Source organism: Podarcis bocagei, assembly GCF_964188305.1.
Source record: "Podarcis bocagei genome assembly, chromosome: 17".
In the NCBI taxonomy this organism is placed as follows: domain Eukaryota; kingdom Metazoa; phylum Chordata; class Lepidosauria; order Squamata; family Lacertidae; genus Podarcis; species Podarcis bocagei.
This window is the reverse complement of record NC_138143.1, coordinates 4,885,973-4,910,767: the sequence shown is the minus strand read 5'-3', so window position 1 is coordinate 4,910,767 and position 24,795 is coordinate 4,885,973. Positions and strand designations below refer to the sequence as shown.

General features: G+C 45.6%; 1 protein-coding gene and 1 long non-coding RNA gene across 12 annotated transcripts in view; one reads left to right on the top strand and one right to left on the bottom strand.

Moving 5' to 3' along the window:
- Positions 1 to 22,959, top strand: part of LOC308577188 (uncharacterized protein) — a 47,933-nt gene extending 24,974 nt beyond the window's left edge. Inside the window, exons 1-6 of one of the 11 annotated variants that reach the window (XM_081177226.1) lie at positions 15,147 to 16,036; positions 16,387 to 16,533; positions 17,978 to 18,097; positions 18,508 to 18,563; positions 18,657 to 18,714; positions 19,135 to 19,292. In XM_081177226.1, the coding sequence (XP_081033352.1) occupies positions 15,998 to 16,036; positions 16,387 to 16,533; positions 17,978 to 18,097; positions 18,508 to 18,563; positions 18,657 to 18,714; positions 19,135 to 19,140 (426 nt within the window). In that variant the 5' untranslated portion in view covers positions 15,147 to 15,997 and the 3' untranslated portion in view covers positions 19,141 to 19,292. The other 10 variants (XR_014003495.1, XR_014003492.1, XR_014003496.1 and 7 more) reach the window with 10 other exon arrangements.
- On the bottom strand, positions 3,554 to 11,641 carry LOC308577197. Its single transcript, XR_014003516.1, has 3 exons — positions 10,142 to 11,641; positions 9,142 to 9,545; positions 3,554 to 3,682 (listed from the first exon to the last, which is right to left on the bottom strand). It is a non-coding gene; the product is annotated as an uncharacterized lncRNA (long non-coding RNA).
- Positions 22,960 to 24,795: the final 1,836 nt, after the last annotated feature.

Below are 24,795 nucleotides of genomic sequence, written 5' to 3'. Positions count from 1 at the left end.
TCCAAAAGAATCCTTCTCCTGACCTCTACTTGGTACTCACACCATGCCGCCAGTTCCAGTGGTGCATCCAGAACCTCAGGGGCTGCCCTTGGTTGCTTATGAGAAGAACAGGCTCTACATTCCAAACAAAATGGTGTTGTGCCTGCTGCTAGCTACAGGGACTGAAGATACTTCCCCCCAGGTTTTGTCCCTGATCAAGAATCAGTTAAGCACTTCCATGCCCCATTCCTTTAAAGTGCAGAATAAACTTGGCCCTTCCATGAATCTCGTTTAAATCTATAACATTACTTGGCTGTGTCCCAGCATATTTATGGGAAATGTCACTATTATAAACAGTTTGGAAGAAGAGTTTGGACTTGATATCCTGCCTTTCACTCTCCTTTAGGAGTCTCAAAGCGGCTAACCATCTCCTTTCCCTTCCTTCCCCACAACAAACAGTCTGTGAGGTGAGTGGGGCTGGCCATCTGTCAGGAGTGCTTTGCTTATGTGTTTCCTGCTTGGCAGGGGGTTGGACTAGATTGCCCTTGTGGTCTCTTACTGCTCTATGATTCTATGATTTTTATGGTTCTATGACACTAGCTAGTACACTGCACTGTTCCATTAGATCAGGCATAGGCAAACTCGGCCCTCCAGATGTTTTGGGACCACAATTCCCATCATCCCTAACCACAGGTCCTGTTAACTAATGATCTTTGGAGTTGTAGTCCCAAAACATCTGCCTGCATTAGGTAGATATTGTTGCTATTTTTTAAGCTTAAGGTTATGTATACAGTAGCTAGCATCTATTTGTCATTGAGCTAGCGTGGTGTAGTGGTAAGAGTGGTGGACTCGTAATCTGGAGAGCCAGGTTCGCTTCCCCGCTCCTCCACATGCAGTCTGCTGGGTGACCCTGGGCCAGTCACACTTCTTTCTGAACTCTCTCAGCCTGACCTACCTCACAAGGTATCTGTTGTGGGGGTGGAAAGGAAAGGAGATTTTTAGCCGCTTTGAGACTCCTTAAAGGTAGAGAAAAGCAGGATATAAAAACCAACTCCATGAATAAGAATTCTATGGAAAAGGACCATCCCTGCCATGATGATGAAAACTATGTTTAGATTTTGCTGTATTATACCAACCTGTGGAATATGACAGTTTGCAGTTTCAAAATCTCTTTGGCCACAGTGGATTGACAATCTGGACACACAAAAACCTCTGGGAGATCTTTTAAATCAATGCCTATGCAAAAGCAGTCCTTGCAGTTTCCTTCACAGTAAACCATAGATTGGTCACACTCACCACTGGGCTTCCTGCACCCTTCCTTCAAAAAACGTATCGACCAGCTGCCTTCAAATAAGGTAGGTAAAAGATCTGAGCAATAGGTTAGTGTATCCTTCCATCCCTCTGGGCATGATCTAGACACAGTAATGGGACTCTCTTTCAAGCTTTGTCTCTTTGTGGGAGGAGCAGCAGCAATTTCAATTGGAATATATTTTTCTCGTCCTTCAAGATAGGTTTTCCCAGTGTAATATGTATTATTTCTTTTGCAATCCAGGGTCTAATGGCGGTCATATCCTTTTGTGTGTACTGCAATTGGGCAGCAGACACAATCAGATGGGCAATGGTACATGTGAAAGGACCGCAGTCACTGGAATTACCTTGCCTGGTTATATAAGTTGGTGCAAAAAATGACCAGTCCACAAAACTATAGGGACAGTCTGAATCCATCTTATACAGACATGCTAAGAAGGATGTTATTGCATCAATCACAGAGTGGTTCAATCCATGGTTGGAATCTAGGTAGAGCTTGGTCTTCCTTTTAAAAATGATTACTATCCGTATCCAGTGGACTCCACTGTCATTTACTGGAATAATCCAAGCATCTTTCTTTAGCACTCCAAATTTAAAACAGGACTTCAGGGCTTTCACTGACAATTTTTGACACATGAGGGTCTGAATGAAGAGGCAACTAAATGAGAAAATTGTTCCATCGTGACCCAGCTCTTTGGTCATGATCACCCTGGAGGCAAGAAGTGCATCTATTATGCGGTCATTTATCCAGTTCGATCCTTTCAGTGTGTCTATGTCATAACTATAAACACAGATGTTGGCAACAAGTTCCTCAGTTTGTAGACTGAGTGTGTTAAAGGTACAGTTGTGCCATGGGGGAACTGATGTAGAAATCATTGATTTGCCCAAACACTTCTCACTTTGCTTTGAGAATATGGGGCTTCTATCAAAAGAATCAATATTGGTCACTGTCAAATCCTCTTTCCCACTTTTTGGAGTGGAGGTCATCTGAGGTTGAGCGCTTTCCAGGTGTCTCATAGTCAGTTGGTGATCTTAAGGAGTCCAACTCCTCAGCAGCCTGCACTGAATCAGATGCTGGAACTACAGTTATCTTTTCCTTCAGTCTGGAGAACTTTCTTCCTGAGCTACTCTTCTGCCTTTTATTTCACTTCAACTGTGTGAGCTGCAACCGGCAAGGCTTCCCTAGTTCTGGGGCATGCCGATAGATTTTTTGGCAGCTATAATATGGTAGCAAGTCCTGGATGATGGGCAAGAGCAGCTCTCTTTGGGGAAAAGGCGGACAATATAATGCTACTACCCCTTACCACAAATACACCAAGCTAATAAATTGTACAGTACCGTAAAGCCCGCTAGTACTATTTGACAAACTGATGGTGCCTTCTCATAGCTTTCATCTTTCTTAGGCCGCGGAAGTTCTCCCCTTTGTACAAGATCCATGATTTGTGATGGCTCACAAGCTATATAAGGAAAGACTGTATGTTCTGGTGATCTTGAGTGTCTGATAAACTGAGGCCGCAAATGAAAGTTTCCAGTGTTACATAGTCCACGCAAAGTTTCTCTCCAGTAAGAATTTTGCATTGCATGTAAGGATAGCACCATTGCCATTTCTTTCCATTGTGAAAGTCGTCTTAGAGCTGCATGAAAACTCTCAGAGACATTTGTGGTGATTCCACTTTTTTCTTTATATATGTTCAGTCTCTTTAGAATCCAGGCCCCAGCGTGCTTTATTATTGCTTGGTGCAGTTTTTCCTTAAAGTAGTCCAAGAATGCTTTGCTCCAACCTGTCCTGAGTTTATCAAATTTGAATGTGTAGTCTTGCTCAGAATTTGACCTCAGAAGATCAAAAAAGTCAGCAAGGTATACCTTGGTATCCTCTGAACTGGCCCCATGTTTTTTCAACCAAAATACGATGTCTCTGCGGATGTGATTCCAGCACATCACTCTGTGGCTCTTGAGCAAAACACGATCCAAAGCCTTTTCAATTCCTTTTTCTTGTCAGACACTAGGACAACCTTTTCTGAATTGAGCAATGGACACTGCTTTGAAAGGGTCTCCTGTGATTGTCCTCTCGCCTGCTGTCACGCATCATGAACATTACAGGAATCAGTGGTGATTCAGCGAAAAGCACATTTTGAAATAATAAAGTAGATAGGAAGAAGTCTCCAAGTCGAAAAGTTGTGTCATATGAAAAAAGCATAGGTAAATCTGTCTTCAGTGATATTATTTTCCCAATTTCAGACGAAATATCCTGTAGGCCCATAACAACAATCACTGTAGGAGAGAGAGAGATATCATGGATGAAGCCTTCAAGGAGTTCTGTTAATTCAAAAACACTGATTCAAAAACATCATGACTGATTTGTGAACGTTGTCTTTCAAGCTTGTTTGTTTCTTACCTAAGGAAACAAAAATCAAAATTGTATGGAATGCTTGTAAAGTACAGTGGTACCTCTGGTTACATACTTAATTTCTTCCGGAGGTCCGTTCTTAACCTGAAACTGTTCTTAACCTGAAGCACCACTTTAGCTAATGGGGCCTCCTGCTGCCACTGTGCTGCCGCCGTGCAATTTCTGTTCTCATCCTGAAGTAAAGTTCTTAACCCGAGGTAATATTTCTGGGTTAGCGGAGTCTGTAACCTGAAGCATATGTAACCTGAGGTCCCACTGTAGTCATGAGAGGTCATTTCATACAACAAAATGCAGTAAAAAAAAAAAAGAGCCAAGGAAGCAAGGAAAAAAGAAATTTTGGATGCCCAAATTAGGAACAAACCCAAATAAACAATCGATAAAACAGGCAAGAAAATGATTACAATCACAGCATTCAATGATAATCAATGAAGAAATAGCATGGAAAGTTAAAAAAATGAAGCCATGCAAACAAACCCGGAAAGTTGTTAGCATGGCAATTAAGGACAAATCAACAGATGAATTTTATATATATATATATATATATATATATATATATATATATATATATATGTAAAATTCATTCCAATGGGAAATTTCTAGATAAAACAAAAGAAATAAGGGAAGCCTTTTAAAAATATTTTCAAAATTTATACAAAAGAGGAAATGAAAAGGCAATCAACATACAGGAATATATAAAAAAGAGTAAACTGCCAAAGATAAAACAAGAAGAGATAGTATTCTTAAATACACAAGTAACAGACCAAGAAATCTCCGAGGCAATAAGGCAAATAAAGGTGGGCAAATCACCAGGAACAGATGGATTATCAGCAAAGTACAATAAAAAAATTAAAGAACACCTTGTAAATCCAATGAAAGATATAATGAATGAAATATTAACAAAAGGGGAAATTCGAGAAACATGGAAGCAAGCTTATATTACCTTGATTCCTAAAGAAGATACAGATTTGACCTTGGTCAAAAAATATAGCTCTATTTCAGTTTTGAACAATGATTACAAGATATTTGCTAACATTTTAGCTAATAGATTGAAAAAGGTCTTAAATGTTTAAATACAGATAGAGTATTTAGAAGTAAGAAATGAGAAAAAAGCAGCAATGATGTTTATAGATGCGGAAAAAGTTTTTGATAATGTATCTTTGGACTTTATAAGGAAAGTGATGGAAGAAATGGAATATGGAGAAAAGTTTATAAAAGGGATACAAGCTGTATACACAGAACAATGTGCAAAACTAATTATTAACCAGGTGATAACTAATGAATTCCAAATTGGAAAAAGGAATGAGACAAGGATGTCTGTTATCACCTTTATTATTCATCCTGGTCCTGAAGGTTTTGAACAGAAACATAAGAGCGGACAAACAGATTGTGGGAATAAGAATGGGGGAAATGAATTTAAGTTGTAAGCATTTGCTTGTTGAGGAAACAAAGCTATGTCTCCCTAAAGCTTTTGAAAAAATATAAGTTTGGGCGAGTGGGAGGATTTAAATTAAATAAAGGAAAGACAAAAATACTAACCAAAAAAAATGACGGAACTGGAGAAAATATAATAATAATAATAATAATAATAATAATAATAATAATAATAATAATAATAATTTATTTATACCCCGCCCTTCCCGGTTCAAAAACTGGGCTCAGGGCGGCTAACAACAAAATTAAAACACTTAATTATAAAAGCAGCATAAAATACAGTATAAAAACATGAATAACAATAAAATTCAAAATTCAAAAATCAGTTTAGGGAAAATAAGCATTGGATAATCCCCAGGGCTAGCTGGCTGAATTAGTCCTACCTGGGCCAGCGAGGAGGCCAGGGGAGAATTAGCTGTGGGGTCTCAGAGCGGGTGATCTTCATAAAAGGGGAGGGGGAGGGAAGAGAAGGGAAATAAAAGCTCAGGCTGAATCCAAATTAAAGGCCAGGCAGAATAGCATTGTCTTACAGGCCCGACGGAAGGAGGTTAAATCCTGAAGAGCCCTGGTCTCATGGGACAGAGCATTCCACCAGGTTGGAGCCACCACTGAAAATGCCCTGGCCCTGGTGGAGGATAGTCTGACTTCCTTAGGGCCCAGGTCCTCTAAACCAGTGTTTCCCAAACTTGGGCCTCCAGCTGTTTTTGAACTACAATTCCCATCATCCCTGACCACTGGTCTTGCTAGCTAGGGATGATGGGAGTTGTAGTCCAAAAACAGCTGGAGGCCCAAGGTTGGGAAACACTGCTCTAAACTATGGTTATTCATGGACCTTAAGGTCCTCTGCAGGGCATACCAGGAGAGGCGGTCCCATAGATACGAGGGCCCTAAGCCACAAAGGGTTTTTTAAGGTCAACACCAGCACCTTCAATCTGACCCTGTACTCCACCGGGAGCCAGTGCAACTGGAAAAGCACTGGGTGAATATGTTCCCATGGCAGGTACCCCGTGAGGAGCCTTGCTGCAGAATTCTGCACCCGGTGGAGTTTCTGGGACAGTTTCAAGGGCAGCCCCATGTAGAGCGAATTACAGTAGTCAAGCCTGGAGATGACCGTCGCATGGATCACTGTAGGAGATTACAAAAATAGAAATTCATTAAAAAGTCAAATATTTAGGAATTTGGCTTGATAATAAAAATGTAAATTTATATAAAGACAACTATGAGAAAGTTACAGATAGGTAGCCGTGTTGGTCTGCCATAGTCAAAATAAAAAAATTCCTTCCAGTAGCACCTTAAAGACCAACTAAGTTAGTTCTTGGTATGAGCTTTCGTGTGCATGCACACTTCTTCAGATACACTGTAAGACCTGTAAGACCTATTACAGTCGTTAAGAGTCGTCAACAGGCTCATCTCAGCTATCTGCCAATCTCCCATTCCCACCACCCTTCTGAGTAATACCCCTCCCCACCTTCTCACTATATAGAAGGATCTGGCAACTTCTGTTTCAGTGTATCTGAAGAAGTGTGCATGCACACGAAAGCTCATACCAAGAACTAACTTAGTTGGTCTTTAAGGTGCTACTGGAAGGAATTTTTTTATTTTAACTATGAGAAAGTTTGGAATGAGATGAAGATAGATTTGGAAGTTTGGAAGAGAATGAACCTCTCCTTGATGGGAAGGATAGCAGCAATAAAGATGAATGCACTATCAAAGAAGTTCTTTTTATTTCAGTCAATAGTGATAATAAGCAACCTTGTCTGATATATAATGAATTTGGGGGGAAATGTTTAAAAAGACTTTTGCTAAGAAACTAGAAGAATTACTCCTATAAATTGTGGATCAAGATATAAAAAAAAGAAAACCAGAAATTATGTATGTAGCAACAGCGGCAATAATTATATTAGCACAAACTTGGAGGACAGAAGAAATGCCAATGAAAGAACAATGGCAAGGGAAACTTATGGAAAATGGAGAACTTGCAAAACTATCAGATAAACTACATGAAAAGGACAACAAAGACTTTAAAAGAGAAGGGGGACCATTTTCAACATATATGAAGAGGCAACATAATTAAATGGACTCCTTGGCAGGGTTTGAGAAAACAATCACAATTGTATGCAGCAAAAAGTAAGATAATATGCATTCTGTGAAATTTTGGGTGGAAAAAATGCAGGGTGAACAATATGGAAATACAGTGGTGCCTCGCAAGACGAAATTAATTCGTTCCGCAAGTCTCTTCGTCTTGCAGTTTTTTCGTCTTGCGATGCACGGTTTCCCATAGGAATGCATTGAAAATCAATTAATGCGTTCCTAGGGAAACCGCCTTCAGACCAGGTCCGGGGACAGTCTGTCCCCGGACCTCTTCTGAACGCTGGGGGAGGGACAAGGGCTTTTCTTCCCACCCCCAGCATTTTAAAAAACCCTGGGACAGCGGAGGACTTCTCCGCTGTCCGGGCAAACTTAAAATGCTGGCGGGCGGCATTTTAAAATCGCCCCGGGACAGCGGAGGACTTCTCCGCTGTCCGGGGCGATTTAAAAGCCCCTGGGAAGGCAGGCAGGGGGGACAAAGACTTTTGCCCCCCCCGCCAGCCTTCAGAAGGTGTTCCCGCCCCCCGCCCCGCTTCGGAGCACCGTTCCGAAGCCGGGCGGTGGGGGAAGGTGTTCCCACCCCCCCGCCCCGCTTCGGAGCACCGTTCCGAAGCCGGGCGGTGGGGGAAGGTGTTCCCACCCCCCGCCCCGCTTCGGAGCACCGTTCCGAAGCGGGGCGGTGGGGGAAGGTGTTCCCACCCCCCCGCCCCGCTTCGGAGCACCGTTCCGAAGCCGGGCGGTGGGGGAAGGTGTTCCCTCCCCTCCGCCCCGCTTTGGAGCACCGTTCCGAAGCGGGGCGGTGGGGGAAGGTGTTCCCGCCCCCCCGCCCCGCTTTGGAGCACCGTTCCGAAGCGGGGCGGTGGGGGAAGGTGTTCCTGCCCCCCCCGCCCCGCCCCGCTTCGGAGCACCGGGAGAAGCGATCTCCCCGCAGCCCCTTGCTTCAAAAGAGGTCCGGGGGCAGCAGGAAGCGCTCCCCGCTGCCCCCGGTCCTCTTTTGAAGCAAGGGGCGGTGGGGAGAAGCGATCTCCCCGCCGCCCCTTGCTTCAAAAGAGAAGACCCGCTGTCCCCGGGGCAAGCTTCGTTTTGCGAAGCAAGCCCATAGGGAAATTCGTCTTGCGAGGCAACTCGAAAACGAAAAAACCTTTCGTTTTGCGAGTTTTTCGTCTCGCGAGGCGTTCGTCTTGCGGGGTACCACTGTACAGTGGTGCCTCGCAAGACGAAATTAATTCGTTCCGCAAGTTTTTTCTTCTTGCGAGTTTTTCGTCTTGCGAAGCACGGTTTGCCATAGGAATGCATTGAAAATCAATTAATGCGTTCCTATGGAAACCGCTTGCCAGGCTGGCGGTGCGGAGAAGGGCTTTTCTCCCCACTGCAAGCCTTCAGGACAGGTACGGGAACAGAGGGGAAGGGGCGCAGCGCTTCTCCTCTGTTCCCGGGGCTTGCGGTGGGAGGAGGGTTTTTCCTCCCCACCGCCAACATTCAGAACAGCATTCTGAATGTTGGCGGTGGGAAGGAAAACCCTCCTCCCACCGCAAGTCTTCAGGAAAGCCATCCGAAGGCTGGCTCGGGGAGAAGGGCTTTTCTCCCCACCGCCAGCCTTCGGAGGAGGTCCGAGGACAGTGGGGAAGACGCGCTGCGCTTCCCCGCTGTCCCGGAGATTTCCCTATGGGCTTTCGTCTTGCGAAGGAAGCCCATAGGGAAATTCGTTTTGCGAAGCGCCTCCAAAACGGAAAACCCTTTCGTCTAGCGGGTTTTCCGTCTTGCGAGGCGTTCGTCTTGCGGGGCACCACTGTAAAGCAAAATAGGTGTATGAGGGAAGTCCAAGGGAGGAGGGTGGAAATATGGAAAATTGTTAAAGATATATCGTTAGAAGAAGTATACATGGAAAAATCAATTAAAAATATTTTTTAAAAAAGTTTGTTTCTTACCTGCTCCAGGGTTCGTGGCTGAGCTGCCGGCATATGAGCTGAGCTGGTAACAGGGTCATTACAAAGGTCTTTATAGATTTTTGAGGCCTTAGCACTTGTATCTGAAATCTTTCCTATTACTGAAGGCATTGTCCGTACATGTGGTCTTAGCAAATTTCTCTTTCTGTCACCATGAGGAAGTGCATGGAATTCCATCTCATTTCCAATATAGTGTATGAGAACCATTTCACAAGAAGGCTCTAGCAGTCTATAACTGTGCCTTATGAAGCTGTCTGGACTTGAACGAGTTTTGATTTTATGGTGAAATTTCCTCAGCTTCGGATTAATTCTCGGCCATCGTCGGACACCACAGTTGATCCAACGATACTGATCACAGCGCCAATCATTTCTTTTCTGAGGAGAACCTTTGAACGAATACAGAAAGACATCACCACCAATAGCCTTGCATGGTGCATCATTTACAATCTTCTGATAATCAGGATGGGATGGAATATAAAGGGCTTCTTCCACTGCAAAAAGGAGTGGTTTTCCTGCAGTATAAGATCATTGTGAAGAGTCCTCCACTCTACATAATTGTGAAAGCTTGTTTCATAAAATATTTTTAAAAATGGAACACGCAGCTCCAGGTCCATGGGGGGCTCTGTGAGCCCGCTAGGTAAAGAGGACTCCCTGTGGTCAGAGATTAAAGAAACAGGCAGGACCAAAGCAAACTGTATAGGAAAGTCTGACCTTTATTGTAAAAGCAACTGCTATAGCAGGGTCCGCACTCCTCTGGCAGCGAGATGAGTCAGACCTTGAACAGAAGGTGCCCCCCACTTTTATTAGTTCCCCAAATTCCCAGTCCCACCTCCAATATTTCACCATTGCTACATCATTGATTCATCACACAAGGGGAGGTACGGGACAGTACCTGGGTAGCAGATAGCTGTCTTTCCCCACCCTTTCCCCATCTCCTGACACCCGTGAACACAAGACACTAAAACTATTTACAGTTCCTGACCCCTCTGGTCAAGTTTCTCACGATTCTTTTGTCCCCTGGAGTCCAAATCCATTTCAGGGTTGCCCATCTTTGTGATCTGTCTGCCACTTGGGTTAGGTGAGACCATTTGCCTACTGACTCTATGCTTCCTGGTAAATGGCTCTGAGGTTTTTGTGGTTCATTCTGTGGTCGGTCATATACATGGTTACAGAAATTTCAGACATTAATCGTGGGAGGGAGGGGAAGCCTGGAGACCCCACCCCACGAGTACACACTTACAATGAACATAGCACAAACATCACCCACCCACCTAAATGCTTTCCCATGGCCTGACTAAATTGTTACAATGTATCCAAATCAATAGACCATGTCTGATTTAATCAACTGTTTCTGCTTTTGAGTGAAAGTGTTTTTCTTGCTACATAGGACCCCATAGCGTTTTCAAATATTCATATAAAATAAACCACCCCATGCATCTGCACTATTCCACTTTTGATTTACAGGAGGAGGGCTGCCAAAGGAGGAAGGTATGGAACACGTGACTGGCAGCCATAATCCTTTCTGCAAGAAGTCATGTTTGCAGCAATCTCCCCTTCCTGAAGATAAGGTCACACGTAAGTGCCAGACTGCTCCTCATTGACTTACTGTGCTGGTCCCGTGGGTTACCCGAGAGGCGAGGTCCAAGTCCAGTCCGTGGTCAAAGGTGCAACGGGGAGGCAGTCCATAGTAGCTGAAGCTGGGTGCAGGGCAAGGAGTCGGGTGAAGTCAGGAACAGGCTTGCAAGCAGGGATCCAGGGCGGGTCAGGAGCTCAGGCAGGAACTAGCAACCAACAATGTTGCTCCCGCAACTTGGGACTGGGGCTGGTCGGCTTTTGTCTGCCCTGATGCATAGGGCGGCCCCGATCCTCTGGTGACTCGCCTCTCCTGGCCTGGAGGCGAGCACTCCTCCTGCGGCAACTTAGTTCCCTCTGCCTCTCTGCCCTGAGCCTCTGCAGCTCAGGAGAGGCTGGAGGTTACTGGACCCAGAGGCAACCCAGAAAACTGTGGAGCCATAATTATATATATATATATATTCAAATTTAGGAGGATAGGGAAGTACAGAAAGGGAAAGGGAAAAGGGGGAGGGGATAGATAATATTGATAGAGAGATAGAGGGATAGAGAGATATAGATAGATAGGTAGATTAGAAATTTAAAAGACCTATAAAGATTATCAAATCCTACAAAGTACTGAGCGCAAATATAACATTGAATCACAATGGCACAAAATAAGTCAGCAAGCTGACATCTACCAAGAGTTAGACAAAGGTCAGTGTACTAAATATTATTTACAATTCTTGGTAGTTTGCTATTAGAGAAATACCAGATATTTCTTCAACACCTCAGGACATATTTTCCACCGGATTTTGATGAACACCAGTTCGCTAATAGGAGAAATAGGTCAACAGATGATGCCATAGCCACAGCTTTTCTCCTTGCACCGAGTCAACTGGAGAGACCGGGGAATTATGTCAGAAGGCTGTTTATTATAATAATAATAATAATAATAATAATAATTTATTATTTATACCCCGCCCATCTGGCTGGGTTTCCCCAGCCACTCTGGGCGGCTTCCAAAAGAATATTAAAATACTATGATACATAAAACATTAAAAGCTTCCCTAAACAGGGCTGCCTTCAGATGTCTTCTAAAAGTCTGGTAGTTGTTGTTCTCTTTGACATCTGGTGGGAGGGCGTTCCACAGGAAGGGCGCCACTACCGAGAAGGCCCTCTGCCTGGTTCCCTGTAACTTGGCTTCTCGCAGTGAGGGAACCGCCAGAAGGCCCTCGGTGCTGGACCTCAGTGTCCGGGTAGAACGATGGAGGTGGAGACGCTCCTTCAGGTATACTGGACCGAGGCCGTTTAGGGCTTTAAAGGTCAGCACCAACACTTTGAACTGTGCTCGGAAACGTACTGGGAGCCAATGTAGGTCTTTCAAGACCGGTGTTATATGGTCTCGGCGGCCGTTCCCAGTCACCAGTCTGGCTGCTGCATTCTGGATTAGTTGTAGTTTCCGGGTCACCTTCAAAGGTAGCCCCACGTAGAGCGCATTGCAGTAGTCCAAGCGGGAGATAACCAGAGCATGCACCACTCTGGCGAGGCAGTCCGCGGGCAGATAGGGTCTCAGCCCACGTACCAGATGGAGCTGGTACACAGCTGCCCTGGACACGGATTTAACCTGTGCCTCCATGGACAGCTGCGAGTCCAAAATGACTCCCAGGCTGCGCACCTGGTCCTTCAGGGGCACAGTTACCCCATTCAGGACCAGGGAATCCCCCACACCTGCCCACCTCCTGACCCCCAGAAACAGTACTTCTGTCTTGTCAGGATTCAATCTCAATCTGTTTGCCGCCATCCATCCTCCAACCGCCTCCAGACACTCACACAGGACTGTCACCGCCTTCACTGGTTCTGATTTGAAAGAAAGGTATTGATTATAGCTTGGCTTTTAATACCATTCTTCTGGACATTCTTATTAAAAAGCTGATGGACCTTTCCTCTACCATCTGTGGTTGGATTACAGACTTTCTGAGGGATCGCACACAAATAGTGAGGATTGGGCCTGTTACATCTACCTCTCTGAAGCTCAACACTGGCACCGCACAGGGATGCGTGCTGAGTCCCTACCTGTACTCGTTGTATACATATGATTGTATTTCATCTGATCCATCCACTGCAATTATTAAGTTTGCAGATGATATCACCATAATGGGTCTAATTACAGGTGGAGATGAATCAGCGTATAGGGAGGAGGTTAAAAAAGTCTCCACATGGTGCCTAGAGAATAACTTGCACCTAAATATCAGCAAGACAAAGGAGCTGGTGTTGGACTTTTGGAGGAAGAGAGGGGAACTAGCCCCGTTGTATATCAGGGTGGGTTGTGTGGAGAGAGTCTCTTCCTTTAAATTCCTGGGAGTTCGCCTTAGTGAAGACCTCACTTGGAAAATCAATACAACCCAGGTGGTTAGGAAGGCCCAACAGAGACTCCATTTCCTCAGGGTCCTGCAAAAGAACAAGGTCAAACAAAAACTGATGATCTCCTTCTACCTGGCCACAATAGAAAGTGTCCTTTCATACTTTATTACAGTGTGGTACGCTGGTTTGATATACATCTATATTCTCTGCAGCCAAAGATGGAGAAGCTCTATACAGTCAGCAGAAACAAGACCTGGAGCTGACTGTGGCTCAGATCATCAGCTTCTTATAGCAAAATTCAAGCTTAAACTGAAGAAAGTAGGAAAAACCACTGGGCCGGTAAAATACAATCTAAATCAAATCCCTTATGAATACACAGTGGAAGTGAGGAACAGGTTTAAGGATTTAGATTTGGTGGACAGAGTGCCTGAAGAACTATGGATGGAGGCTCGTAACATTATACAGGAGGCAGCAACTAAAACCATCCCAATGAAAAAGAAATGCAAGAAAGCAAAGTGGCTGTCCTATAAGGCCTTACAAATAGCGGGGGAGAGAAGGCAAGCAAAATGCGAGGGAAATAGTGAAAGATGTGGCTCACATTTTTTGGTTCTTGAGGGGGGGGGGGGATCTCAACCGCAATATTCCATCTTTGACTGTGGTCACTTTTCTGATAGCCACTGCCAAAATGGAAATAGCTGTCAGGTGGGAAATGGGGGGAGGCCCTCACTTTACAAACCTGGTTTTACCCAGGTATGGGACATGGCACAATCTGGGAGTTTGAATCAACACAGCAGTGTGATGATAAATGGGCAGGGTAAGAAGGATAAATTTCTAAGTACATGGTAATTGTTCATTGATTATATCAACAAATTGGCACTGTCGTTATGACCACCTGCCCCAGGTGTAGCCAGGATTTCTTTTTTTTGGGGGGGGGGGAATTAGGGTTGCCATATTTTGAAGAGCAAAAAAGAGGACGCCATGAAGAGTCTCATTTTAAATACTCCTACTATATGTAGGCTATAGAAGCCGTGATATATTGCTCAGGGGAGCAGGGGAAGAGAAGGGGTAAGCAAGTCTTCAATCACCAGTCTTGTCTAGGACTCATCCAGAAAGTATAGCCAGAGACATTTGGGCAAATTTTAAAAATGTTACCCCTGAAAAAGAGGATGTGTCCTGGAAAAAGAGGACACACAGCAACCGGGGAGGGGCAGAATTGAGTCACGTGCGACACAATTGGTCAATTAAGTATATTTTTATTTTCTTGATTGGGGGGCAGTTCTCCCCTGAACCCCCGGCCATACCACCTGCAACCAGCGGCAGAGGAGGGGGGGTGCGGTAGCTGTGGGGCCGTCCTGGGTGTCCTCACTGAGGGGGGTGACAAAATGCTGGGTGGCACTCACCACGGGGCCTGCAGTGGGCCCAAGGCTCTGCGCTGCCCAAACGGTCCATCCACTGCCCCCCCCAGCTGTAGAGCGACTGAGTGGGAGGAGGCAGGCAGACTCCAAAGGCCCCACGATGTGCCCTGCCCCTATGGACACCTCGCCCCACCCTCAACCTGCCCCTATGGACACCTCGCCCCACCCTCGCCCTGCCCCATGGGCAGCTTGCTCCCCAGGCGCCCAAGTGGCTTCCTCCGCCGCTGACTCTCCATGGCAGTAATACTGGTTTTAGCCCTCTCACTGGTCAGAGCTGAAGTTGTCATTTACAACTTTAAAAAGAGTTACAACAACTTTTCACTTGTGATCTTGATAGTAGACAATTTTAAATGTTGCTTTTAGATAGAGAGATAGAGAGATCGAGGTAGATAGCTTTAACAGTTTCTTATCATTTTCCTAAAGCATTTTCTTAAAGGAGAACCTCCAAAAAAGCACACTGTGGAGGAGAGTTTCCTGGCTGTCACTCAAAAAAGAATTCAAACTCTGGCTGCAGTGTCTACCAAAATCTTTAATGTTCAGATCAGTGCGATACTTGGGCAAAATGCCATTAAAAGGCACAGCAGGTTCAACACATAGCCCAGCAAACAAAGACTTTGATCCAGGAATGAGATACCCTGGCTTAGGAGCTAACTCCTCTTAAGCCCATAACCCCCCCCAAAAAATTGAGGGGGCCGTGAACCCCCCCAAACTGTTGACCGCCATTGTCATTTAATTGTGTGTGGCGTGTCATGTGACTATGTAGGGCAGGGCTTACCGCCCGCCCACCCCCATATTTTATTCAAGTTGGCCCCCCAGCAACCCTGTTATTAGGGAGTGGGGCCGGCACTAATTTCTCACCCATGCGCAGTGATCCCATGTTGAAAACAAACCCATGTTTATCCACTGTATTAATGTGCCAAGGGACTATTTTATTTGCCCTTATGACTGACAGGTGGTGGAAGGAGCGAGCCAGAGTCTAGTGAGTGAGACTGTCCCTGGCTATAATACTGGTTTTAACCCTCTCACCAGTCAGAGCTGAAGTCTCACAGAAGTTGTTATTTACAACTTTAAAAAGGGATACAACAATTTTTCCCTTGTTATCACCATAGTTGGCAGTTTTAAATGTTGCTTGTAGATGATAGATAGATATATAGACAGACAGACAGACAAACAGAAGATAAATAGATTCAGTAACTCCCTAAAAAGTGTTAGGAGACGCAATACATTTTAAATTTAAAGGAAACTGAAAGAAAATAAGAAGACCAACAAAGAATTAATCATAGTAAAACAGGGAGAGTAAATTCTGGACTTTGAGAAAGCCCCCAAAAGAAAGCTTAGCCATGAAAAATTTAAACTGAAAACTCAAAACACCAAGATGAAGATTTTAAAGAGAATCAAGAAAAGCAGATACACCTGATGACTAGAAAGGCCAAGGGAAAAGAAAGACACATGAAAGAACGTGAGGGGCGAAATCAAGTTTATTTCCCTTTTGACCAACAAGTCTTTGGATGTACAAAGGAGCAGAGGAAAGGGTGGGTGGAGATGAAGTCTGCTTCAAGCCGAGTGAAGAATAATTGCAGAAAATAGAAGGCTTTTCTTTTAAAAGGCAACTGGAGAAGCCATTTCATAAAAAGAAGGCTGGCATTTCTGTTGCCAAAATTATATTTATCATATTATTGTTATTATTTATTGAATTTCTATACCGCCCCATACCCGAAGGTCTGAGGGCAGTTCACATAAAATATCAACTACACCAAATCAAAACAAAAAGAACGAGCAGAGACAGCAGGAGTCAGGCTACCCCTGTCCAGAGGGGGCACAACTGGGCCAGCAGCCGAAGCTGATGGAAGGCCCTGGGGGTCACTGAGCGCCTCCCCTTGTCTCTCCATCAACAGAGGTGACCAAGGCCGTTTCCGTGCCAAAAGCAGGCCTAAACCCTGATGGAAATGGAGCCAGAAAAGCAGCTTCTTCCAAGAGCACCTGGATCTGGTCTGCAACCGCTCGCTCCAGAACCTCGCTCCAGAAGTTGGAAAAACCAAGACGGGTAAGATTTTAAGACAGGTAAGACTTAGAAGTGAGACGGGTAGGGGGATCCGGGGGGATCCAGGGGGAAAGAAAGCTGTGCATGTGATAAAGAGCAAAGCAGAGGGGCAGAAGACAACATAGTTCCTTCGCTAATGGGCAGAACTTCCTTTTATGTATAATGTGGCTTCCAAGGAGTAGAATAACAAACCCTCTTGAGCAGCTGCTTAAAAGTGGTGGCATTTGGCATCTGAAGCCAAACGAATTGTACTTACTGGGCAACCACAGAAGAGGGTCACCAAAATATTGTTGAGTTTTTGTTCCTTCAGATGTATATAAGTCCAAAAGGTTCCAAACATGCCAGCATTTTGCATCCTCGCCAGTAATTCTGTTCCCAGGAGTATTTAGGTATTTAGAATACCCATTTTAAAAGCTGATGCACCAAACTGCTTCTTTTGTAACAGTTGCCTGGCTGATTTCAGTGTGAAAAAGCAAATAAGGCATTTTGAGGGTCAATCTACTGATGGCAATGGCAGAGGCGGCCTGGTAGAGGCCTTGGAGTGAGTAGAGGCTTTCACCATTTTGCCAGCCATTTTTAAGCAAAAAAAGTCTAGCAAACGTTTAAGCACAAACATATTCACAATTAGGAAGGCTGAGCCGTGACCATTTTTTCCTGCACATAAAGGGCAGAATAAATTGTCTGCTAATGGTAAGGCTGAAATGACTGAGAAAATATTTGAAATCTTATGAATCCCGACTCTCTGGCCATTTTTACTCATACATAAGGGGATGGCTGATTGTTCCACTAATGACCAGAGAGGGCCACACAAAATGATGATAACCCACATTTGTGAAACGTTTTGGAATAGAAGTCTGTACCCTTCAATCCTGTAGATAAGGGAGGCATGTAACTCCCGATTTTCTTTGCCTGGGGTACATGTATGATTGTTTAATGCAGGGAACATATCCATAAATGCTGAGACTTTATTAGAAATTTAATTTGACCCAAATTGTATTGCTGTCTTTTTGGTGAAGACTTGCACGATAGGATTGATAGTTGCTGGGTTTCCATGAAATACTAAAATACTTAAATACCTTCAACTGTAATCGTAGCTTCTAATAAAAAAGAATTTTGAATTATCAGAGGTAGCGGTAGGCACTAATAACTAACAAGTGATCTCTAAATGCTCTATAGTAATTATAGCAGCAATACAGTTGTTTGTCTTCTGGCTGAAGGTCAACTAGGTGAGTATCTTGTGCTTGGCTGAGGGGGAAATCTCTGCTGTGTTCTGCCTGCAACTCTTTGTACAAAGATTCTTTCAGGTCACAGTGAGGGGGACCATTCAAGCACCCTGAGCCTGTTGGAGAAAAGGTAGGCTCTAAATGGAATCATACATCAAATATGCAAACTAAATATTCCAAAGAGCTTGTATTGAGCAATGTTGGTTATTCAATCCCTGTTTCAGAAGAGCTGCAAACTCGAAAGCCGAATGCTGTCGCTCTCTGTGCTTCTACCTGGAGGGACTTCTCTTGTCGTGACACCACTGCAGGGGAGGCCCTTTCCTGTGCCATCACCACACAATAAGGTACATCTTTTGGTGGGACGGCCATCCTTGTTTTGTTCCAGCTCTTTTTTTTTACAGACCTCACAGAGCTACCTGTGCCAGAAGAAGATCTGCTCCATTGACAAGTAAGAGGCAGTGTCAGAGCTCTTGATACATCAAGTGAACATCTGCAGTGCAGGATTGAGAGACACCTTCGTCTTGACAGTGCTGCTTTAGGTAACCGGCTGTTTTTGCTCCTGTGTCTGGAGGGGAGGGCTGCTGAAGACCCTAGTCTCTTCCAGGTGCATCGCAGTGACACAAGAAATAGAATTTTGCAAGCCTTCAGGAAACTTAACGGCAAGTGAACTTCACACTCCACAATTCAGTGATCTTTTTCAGTACAATCCTTTTGGGCTGGCTTCTCCATTTCCCCCCGCTTGATCTCTTCACAGTTCTGTCCAAGAGCCCACCACACTCAGGGGAAGCCAGCTCTTCCTGCAGAAGTCAGGTCAGTAAGAAGAGCTGTGTTCCAAAAACATTTCTCTGGAATTGGTGGGAAAGGGCCGGGGACAAACTAATGAGTCCAGATAGCTTTTCACAGACCAGCAGAAGGAACTTCCAGGCCCATGAATTCACACTTCGGAGGGACAAACAAAAAGGTGAGCATAAAGGCAGAGTTTGAAGACTGGAACCAGTCTCTCTGTTCTGCCCTGCGAATTAATGGCAGTCAACATGGCACTCTGTGACGTAAACACATCTAGGTGAATATCCCTTGCTAATGGCAAGGGATCAAACCTCGATTGTGTTCTGTCTGCAACTTCATAATTCTTAAGGGTTTTCTTTTTTCCTGAGAGAACATTCTGTATTCAGAGTGTTCTCTCAGGTTTTGCTTTTCACCTTGTTGCATTGGCCAAAAAAAAGCAAAAGACGCTGGTGGTTGGCGCTCCTGGTTTCCAGGACGGGGTTCAAGCCCCTGCGGTGTCCCTGCTTACTTCCAATGCAACCTCTCTCTCTCTCTCTCTCTCTCTCTCTCTCTCTCTCTCTCTCTCTCTTTCTCTCTCTCTCTCAACCCCCTTAAGAACTAAATGAAGCAAAGTGCTCCTCTGATGTATCACTGGTGTGTGGCTAAGACAAGGTTGATTACATGGATGCTTCCCATCCTAGCACTCCTTGCCATAGGGAACAAAATACTTACTTCTTTTATCTATACTGTATATATATAAAAGACTGTCTCTTATTTTTGCATTGTTTGTTTAGAAAGTAACCTAAATATACAAACAAACGGATCCTATTTAGATTATTCAGAATGTGGAAAAGGCCGGGATGAAAGAGGAAATGGCATGACGTTCAGTCATTAGCAGAAGAAGAAGAGCAAATATAAGATGCTCAGCTGTCCTATTTTACAGAAGACAGTCGTCAATTTTCTGGGCTATCAGAGGCTTAAAATGTGGACAGGTGACAGTTCTCTGTATGAAGGTGTCCTCTATTTGAATGGCCGGGCATTCCAGGTCTGTCTGAAAGATACAGAAAGAAGAGCAGGGGCACTGAAGTTGCCCATCAACAGATAGCACCTTGGCAGCAGACTAAGCACAACCACCTAGGCCACACTCTTCCCCACTACAGTGAGATGTATAATATTCCCCTGTAGAATTATAGGGTGACCTAACACATCAGTCAGGGACATGGGTGGTGCTCTGGGTTAAACCACTGAGCCTAGGGCTTGGCAATCAGAAGGTTGACGGTTCAAATCCCTTCGACGGGGTGAGCTCCCGTTGCTCGGTCCCTGCTCCTGCCAACCTAGCAGTTTGAAAGCACATCAAAGTGCAAGTATCATATTTTTCGCCCTATAGGACGCACTTTTTCCCCTCCAAAAATGAAGGGGAAATGTGTGTGCGTCCTATGGGGCAAATGAAGGCTTTCGCTGAAGCCTGGAGAGTGAGAGGCGTCGGTGCGCACCAACCCCTCTCGCTCTCCAGGCTTCAGGAAGCTATACACAAGCCTTGCAAGCCCGGTGGGAGTTCCCGCGGGCTCACAAGGCTTGCGGGCAGCAGCCTGCAGCCCGAAGCACGGGGCACACCCCAGAGCGTGCCCCATACTTCGCACAGATGTCCCGCCAGGCTCGCAAGGCTTGCGGATAGCAGCCTGTTCTGGGGGCTGGGGGGGGGGGAAATAATTGTTTTTTTTATTCCCCCCCCCAAAAATCGAGGTGCACCCTATGGGCCAGTGTGCCCTATAGGGCAAAAAATACGGTAGATAAATAGGTACCACTCCAGCGGGAAGGTAAACGGCATTTCCGTGCGCTGCTCTGGTTCGCCAGAAGCAGCTTAGTCATGCTGGCCACATGACCCGGAAGCTGTACGCCGTCTCCCTTGGCCAATAAAGCGAGATGAGCGCCACAACCCCAGAGTCGGTCACGACTGGACCTAATGGTCAGGGGTCCCTTTACCTTACTTTAACACATCATATATCCAGCTAAGTCATACTCTGAATCACTGAAATCAATGGGTCTAGTGACTATGACTTAGTAAGAAATAATAATATTTTTAAATGTGCATCTACACAGAGTGTATGCAAATAGAGGTCCATTCCTTTGGCCAAGTGCCAATGGCCACTCTAAGCAAAGATGTGTCCAATTTCTGCGATTGGGGTTATCCAGGGATGCAACATTGTATGTTCAGTCAGGCCCTTTTGTTTTCTCCTGATCTGGAGAAATGCAGTTTGACCCTAAGTAAGTTTACTTTGAAGGAAGTATGAGTGCTTCCAAAGATTTACTCCCTAGTAAGTGCACGTTGGGGTAGGGCTGTAGCTCCGTTTCAGAGTGCATGCTTTGTATGCAGGAGGTGGGGTCCCAGGCATTTCCAGACAGGGCTGCTAAGAAAGAACCTTCCAGAGCCACTGCAAGTCAGTGATACCCAGGCATTAGAAGAACTATCCACCCAGATCTTCAGGAGGGCCAGAATTGCATTTTGCTATGTTTTCCACATTAGTTTGTGGAAATTTCTTTCTTTCTTCAGGGCGGTATGTTGCTGAAGGGAACAGCACACCTTCCCCTGCAGTGAGAATTCCTACACACACACCACACACACACACTGTATATTGGGGAATGGAAGCACCAATGACTCACACTTCCTCTTCCAATATTTATTTTAGTGTTTGTAATTCCCCTGTTCCAGAAAATTCCAATATTACTGTATTAGAATGAAGTGCATATGACACTAAATGTGACACTCCTTTGGTATCAATGTTCTGGGCCTGGTTACATGCCACAGAGGTGCTCTGGCCTGGCTGTGTCAGAGCTCCGGAGTCAAAAACCAGGGACTAGAAGCTCTCCCAGAAATATTAAACATAGACTACAAAAGTGACCTTGAATAAGAGAGAGTGTATCTTGTTGGAAAGGTAGGCAGTGTGGGCCTGTGTGTGTGATTTTCTTGTACATTTTATGCTCCTTATCGCTACCCCCAACATCTGTGAGCTGAGGATCCCTTTCCCATCATCATCATTGGCCCAGATTGCGCTGGGCTCCCTGGCCCCTGACCCCGAGCCCCGCAAAGAAGGGATCAGCAAGGAACTGGATGTGACGGAGGACAACTTGCATGTGTGAGTATTGGCCAGGCACACCCTTCTACAAGAGGCAAGGTGTGGCAGCAGTCGGGACAGATGGTGGGCTCTGAGTCCTGGGTGCAGCCTGCAGGAAGGTCTCCTGCACAAGTTGCAGGAGGATGAGAGACAAGGTGGCATCGTAATGGATGGCATGTTGGACTTGAAGCAGGGTTTAAACAACAACAACAGTTTTATTATTTATTATTAGTTATTTATCTCCTTGACATCTGATGGGAGGACGTTCCACAGGGCGGGTGCCACCACCAAGGAGGTCCTCTGCCGGGATCTCTGTAACCTCATTTCTCACAGGAGGGAACTGCCAGGAGGCCCTTGGAGCTCAACCCTTTTGAATGAGTCTGTTTCTTGGCCTGGCCTACCCTGCAGGGTTGTTTTGAGCATAACTTGGAGGCAGAGTGGGGTGCAAGTAAAATAAAGAGGTGTGCTGAGCAAGACCTGTGTTTGGATCCTTGTGCTTCTGCACACAGGACAACTTCCTGGGGACGGAGGAATCTGCCTACCATCCATTCAGCACAGGACCATTTGCAGTTTTTCAGGGGGACAGACAGGCGTAGCTCCCAGACCTACCAGGGATTGACCATCTGCATGCAAAGTGGCTGCTCTCCCACTGAGCTGGGCCCCTTCTGCACCCCGACCTTCTGTTGTCTCCCCTTGCTGACTTAGCTGCCAAAATCACTCATCTCTCACACCACTCCCATAACATGATGCTCCTCCCTGCCTGCTCCCAGATGCAAGTGTTGACATTTTATGTTTCAGTCTACACTACACACACACACACACACACACACACACACACACACACACACACACATATATATATATATATATATATATATATATATATATATATTTGCTTTCGTAGATTTTCACGGGTACAGGAATGCAGGTTTTGTTGTCTTCGGGTGTCTTCCCGTGTAAGAGTTGGGGTGTCTAGGCGACGTTTCGACGAGGTCTCACTCGTCATCTTCAGGCTGGTGCTTTCGGCTTCTTGTTACTGGAACAGAGCTCTGTTCCAGTAACAAGAAGCCGAAAGCACCAGCCTGAAGATGACGAGTGAGACCTCGTCGAAACGTCGCCTAGACACCCCAACTCTTACACGGGAAGACACCCGAAGACAACAAAACCTGCATATATATATATATATATATATAATTTTTTTTTGCAGTCAATGGGGAGCAGATGAAGCCCGGATTCTGCGTGTGTCCATCAGCTCCTTCCTGGAGCATCTCTCCTTGGTGGTGGAAATGATGGACCTCTTTGGGCCTCCTGTGGCTTGACAGATGGTTGCAACAGGAAGCTTCCCAATAATCTTGGCTGGACTCTGGACTTGCCCATGGGCTACTGATGTCAGAGGAGGTGCTGAACATGCCATCCTTAGAGCCAAGATGCTGCTTTGTGTTCTGGAGCCAGCAGGGAACTCTTTGGTGTCGGATACTCTTGGACATTGATAGATTTTGTGTGCTGAGAAGCAGGCAAGCCTGGGACTGCCTTGATATAAGACAAAGTACATAGAATCTGGTGCTCTAATAATGCGGGTGGCGCTGTGGGTAAAACCTCAGCGCCTAGGACTTGCCGATCGCATGGTCGGCGGTTCGAATCCCCGCGGCAGGGTGCGCTCCCATTGCTCGGTCCCAGCGCCTGCCAGCCTAGCAGTTCGAAAGCAACCCCGGGTGCAAGTAGATAAATAGGGACCGCTTACTAGCGGGAAGGTAAACGGCATTTCCGTGTGTGCTGCGCTGGCTCGCCAGAGCAGCTTCGTCACGCTGGCCATGTGACCCAGAAGTGTCTGCGGACAGTGCTGGCTCCCGGCCTCTAGAGTGAGATGAGCGCACAACCCTAGAGTCTGTCAAGACTGGCCCGTTCGGGCAGGGGTACCTTTACCTTTACTTTTACTACTTTACTTCATCGTCTGCATGTGTTAACTGATTAAATATATTTGAGCCAGCTCACCATATTGATTAATCAATTACTCAAACCCTAGCAAAATCTTAACCATAGTGTTTTGGGGTGGGGTTTTTCTTTTTGAGGCTCCTGAACTGAGATGATGTCATAAGAGAGAAAATTCTAACAAAAAGACAGATGCTGATGTTCATTGTTTAGAAAAGGGAAAGCCATCTGTTTTCTAGAAATAGAAACAGGAAAACCATCAATTCTTTTTCGTCAAATTTGTCAAGAAGGCGGTGTCTGAGGCTGGCGAGTTTATAAATTGTGACTTTGGAGTGAAATGAAGCTGACAGATCTGTGCTTCTCTTCTTCCGTTCTGTTCTCTCCGACATCAGCCATGGAAAACCGCAGGCTCTCCAGGTGTTGCTGGACTCCAGTTCCCTTCAGCCCCAGCCAGCATGGCCGAGGGTCAGGGCTAATGGGAGTTGTAGTCCTTGCAGCACCGGGAGAGACCCAGGTTCCCCATCCCCATTGCTGCTTCTCTCTGTCTCTCTTGCCACTGGGGGAAAGCAGCTAAGAGCTGGCAGTGAGGAAGAGGAGGGGGCCAAGTGGAAGAGGAGCCAAAACGGATGGCATGGCCTTGAAGTCCTATTTATATTGGAAGATTTGCCTTTTTTCTTTCTTTCTGGCAGGGCTCTTACTTTTCAACAGCAAGCAAAACTTTGCCACCTTTGCATTCTGGTGAAAGCTTCACCTGTTGGATTTCTGTTTGGCATTTGTCGTAAGTTACACTTGTAGCTTGCAGCTCCCTCTTGAAGTCACACCTGCTGAAACCTGGGTTTGTGCTTGTGTAAAAAGACCCAAGAGCGCTTCTCGCCAGCCATTGCTGTTCCTGAACCAGGATAGTCTTGCCCCAGTTATCCATGCTCTGGTAAGCTCCAGGGTGGGATTACTGCCATGCGCTGTAAGTGGGGCGGTCCTTGAAGACCGTTTCTGAAATTACTAGTGCAGAATGCAACTGTCAGGTCCCAAATTGTCATACAGCACCAGACTTGACAGCCTTGCACTGGTTGCCTTTGTGTGCCTGACCCCAATTCAAGGGGTTAAAATTGACACATAAACCTTAGAAGACTTGGGACCCAGATAATTGAATGCACACGAGTCTCTTACCAACTTGCTCATGTGCCCAGATTGGCAGGAGAGACTCTGGACTGGTCATAAGGAGGCCATAAATCAGG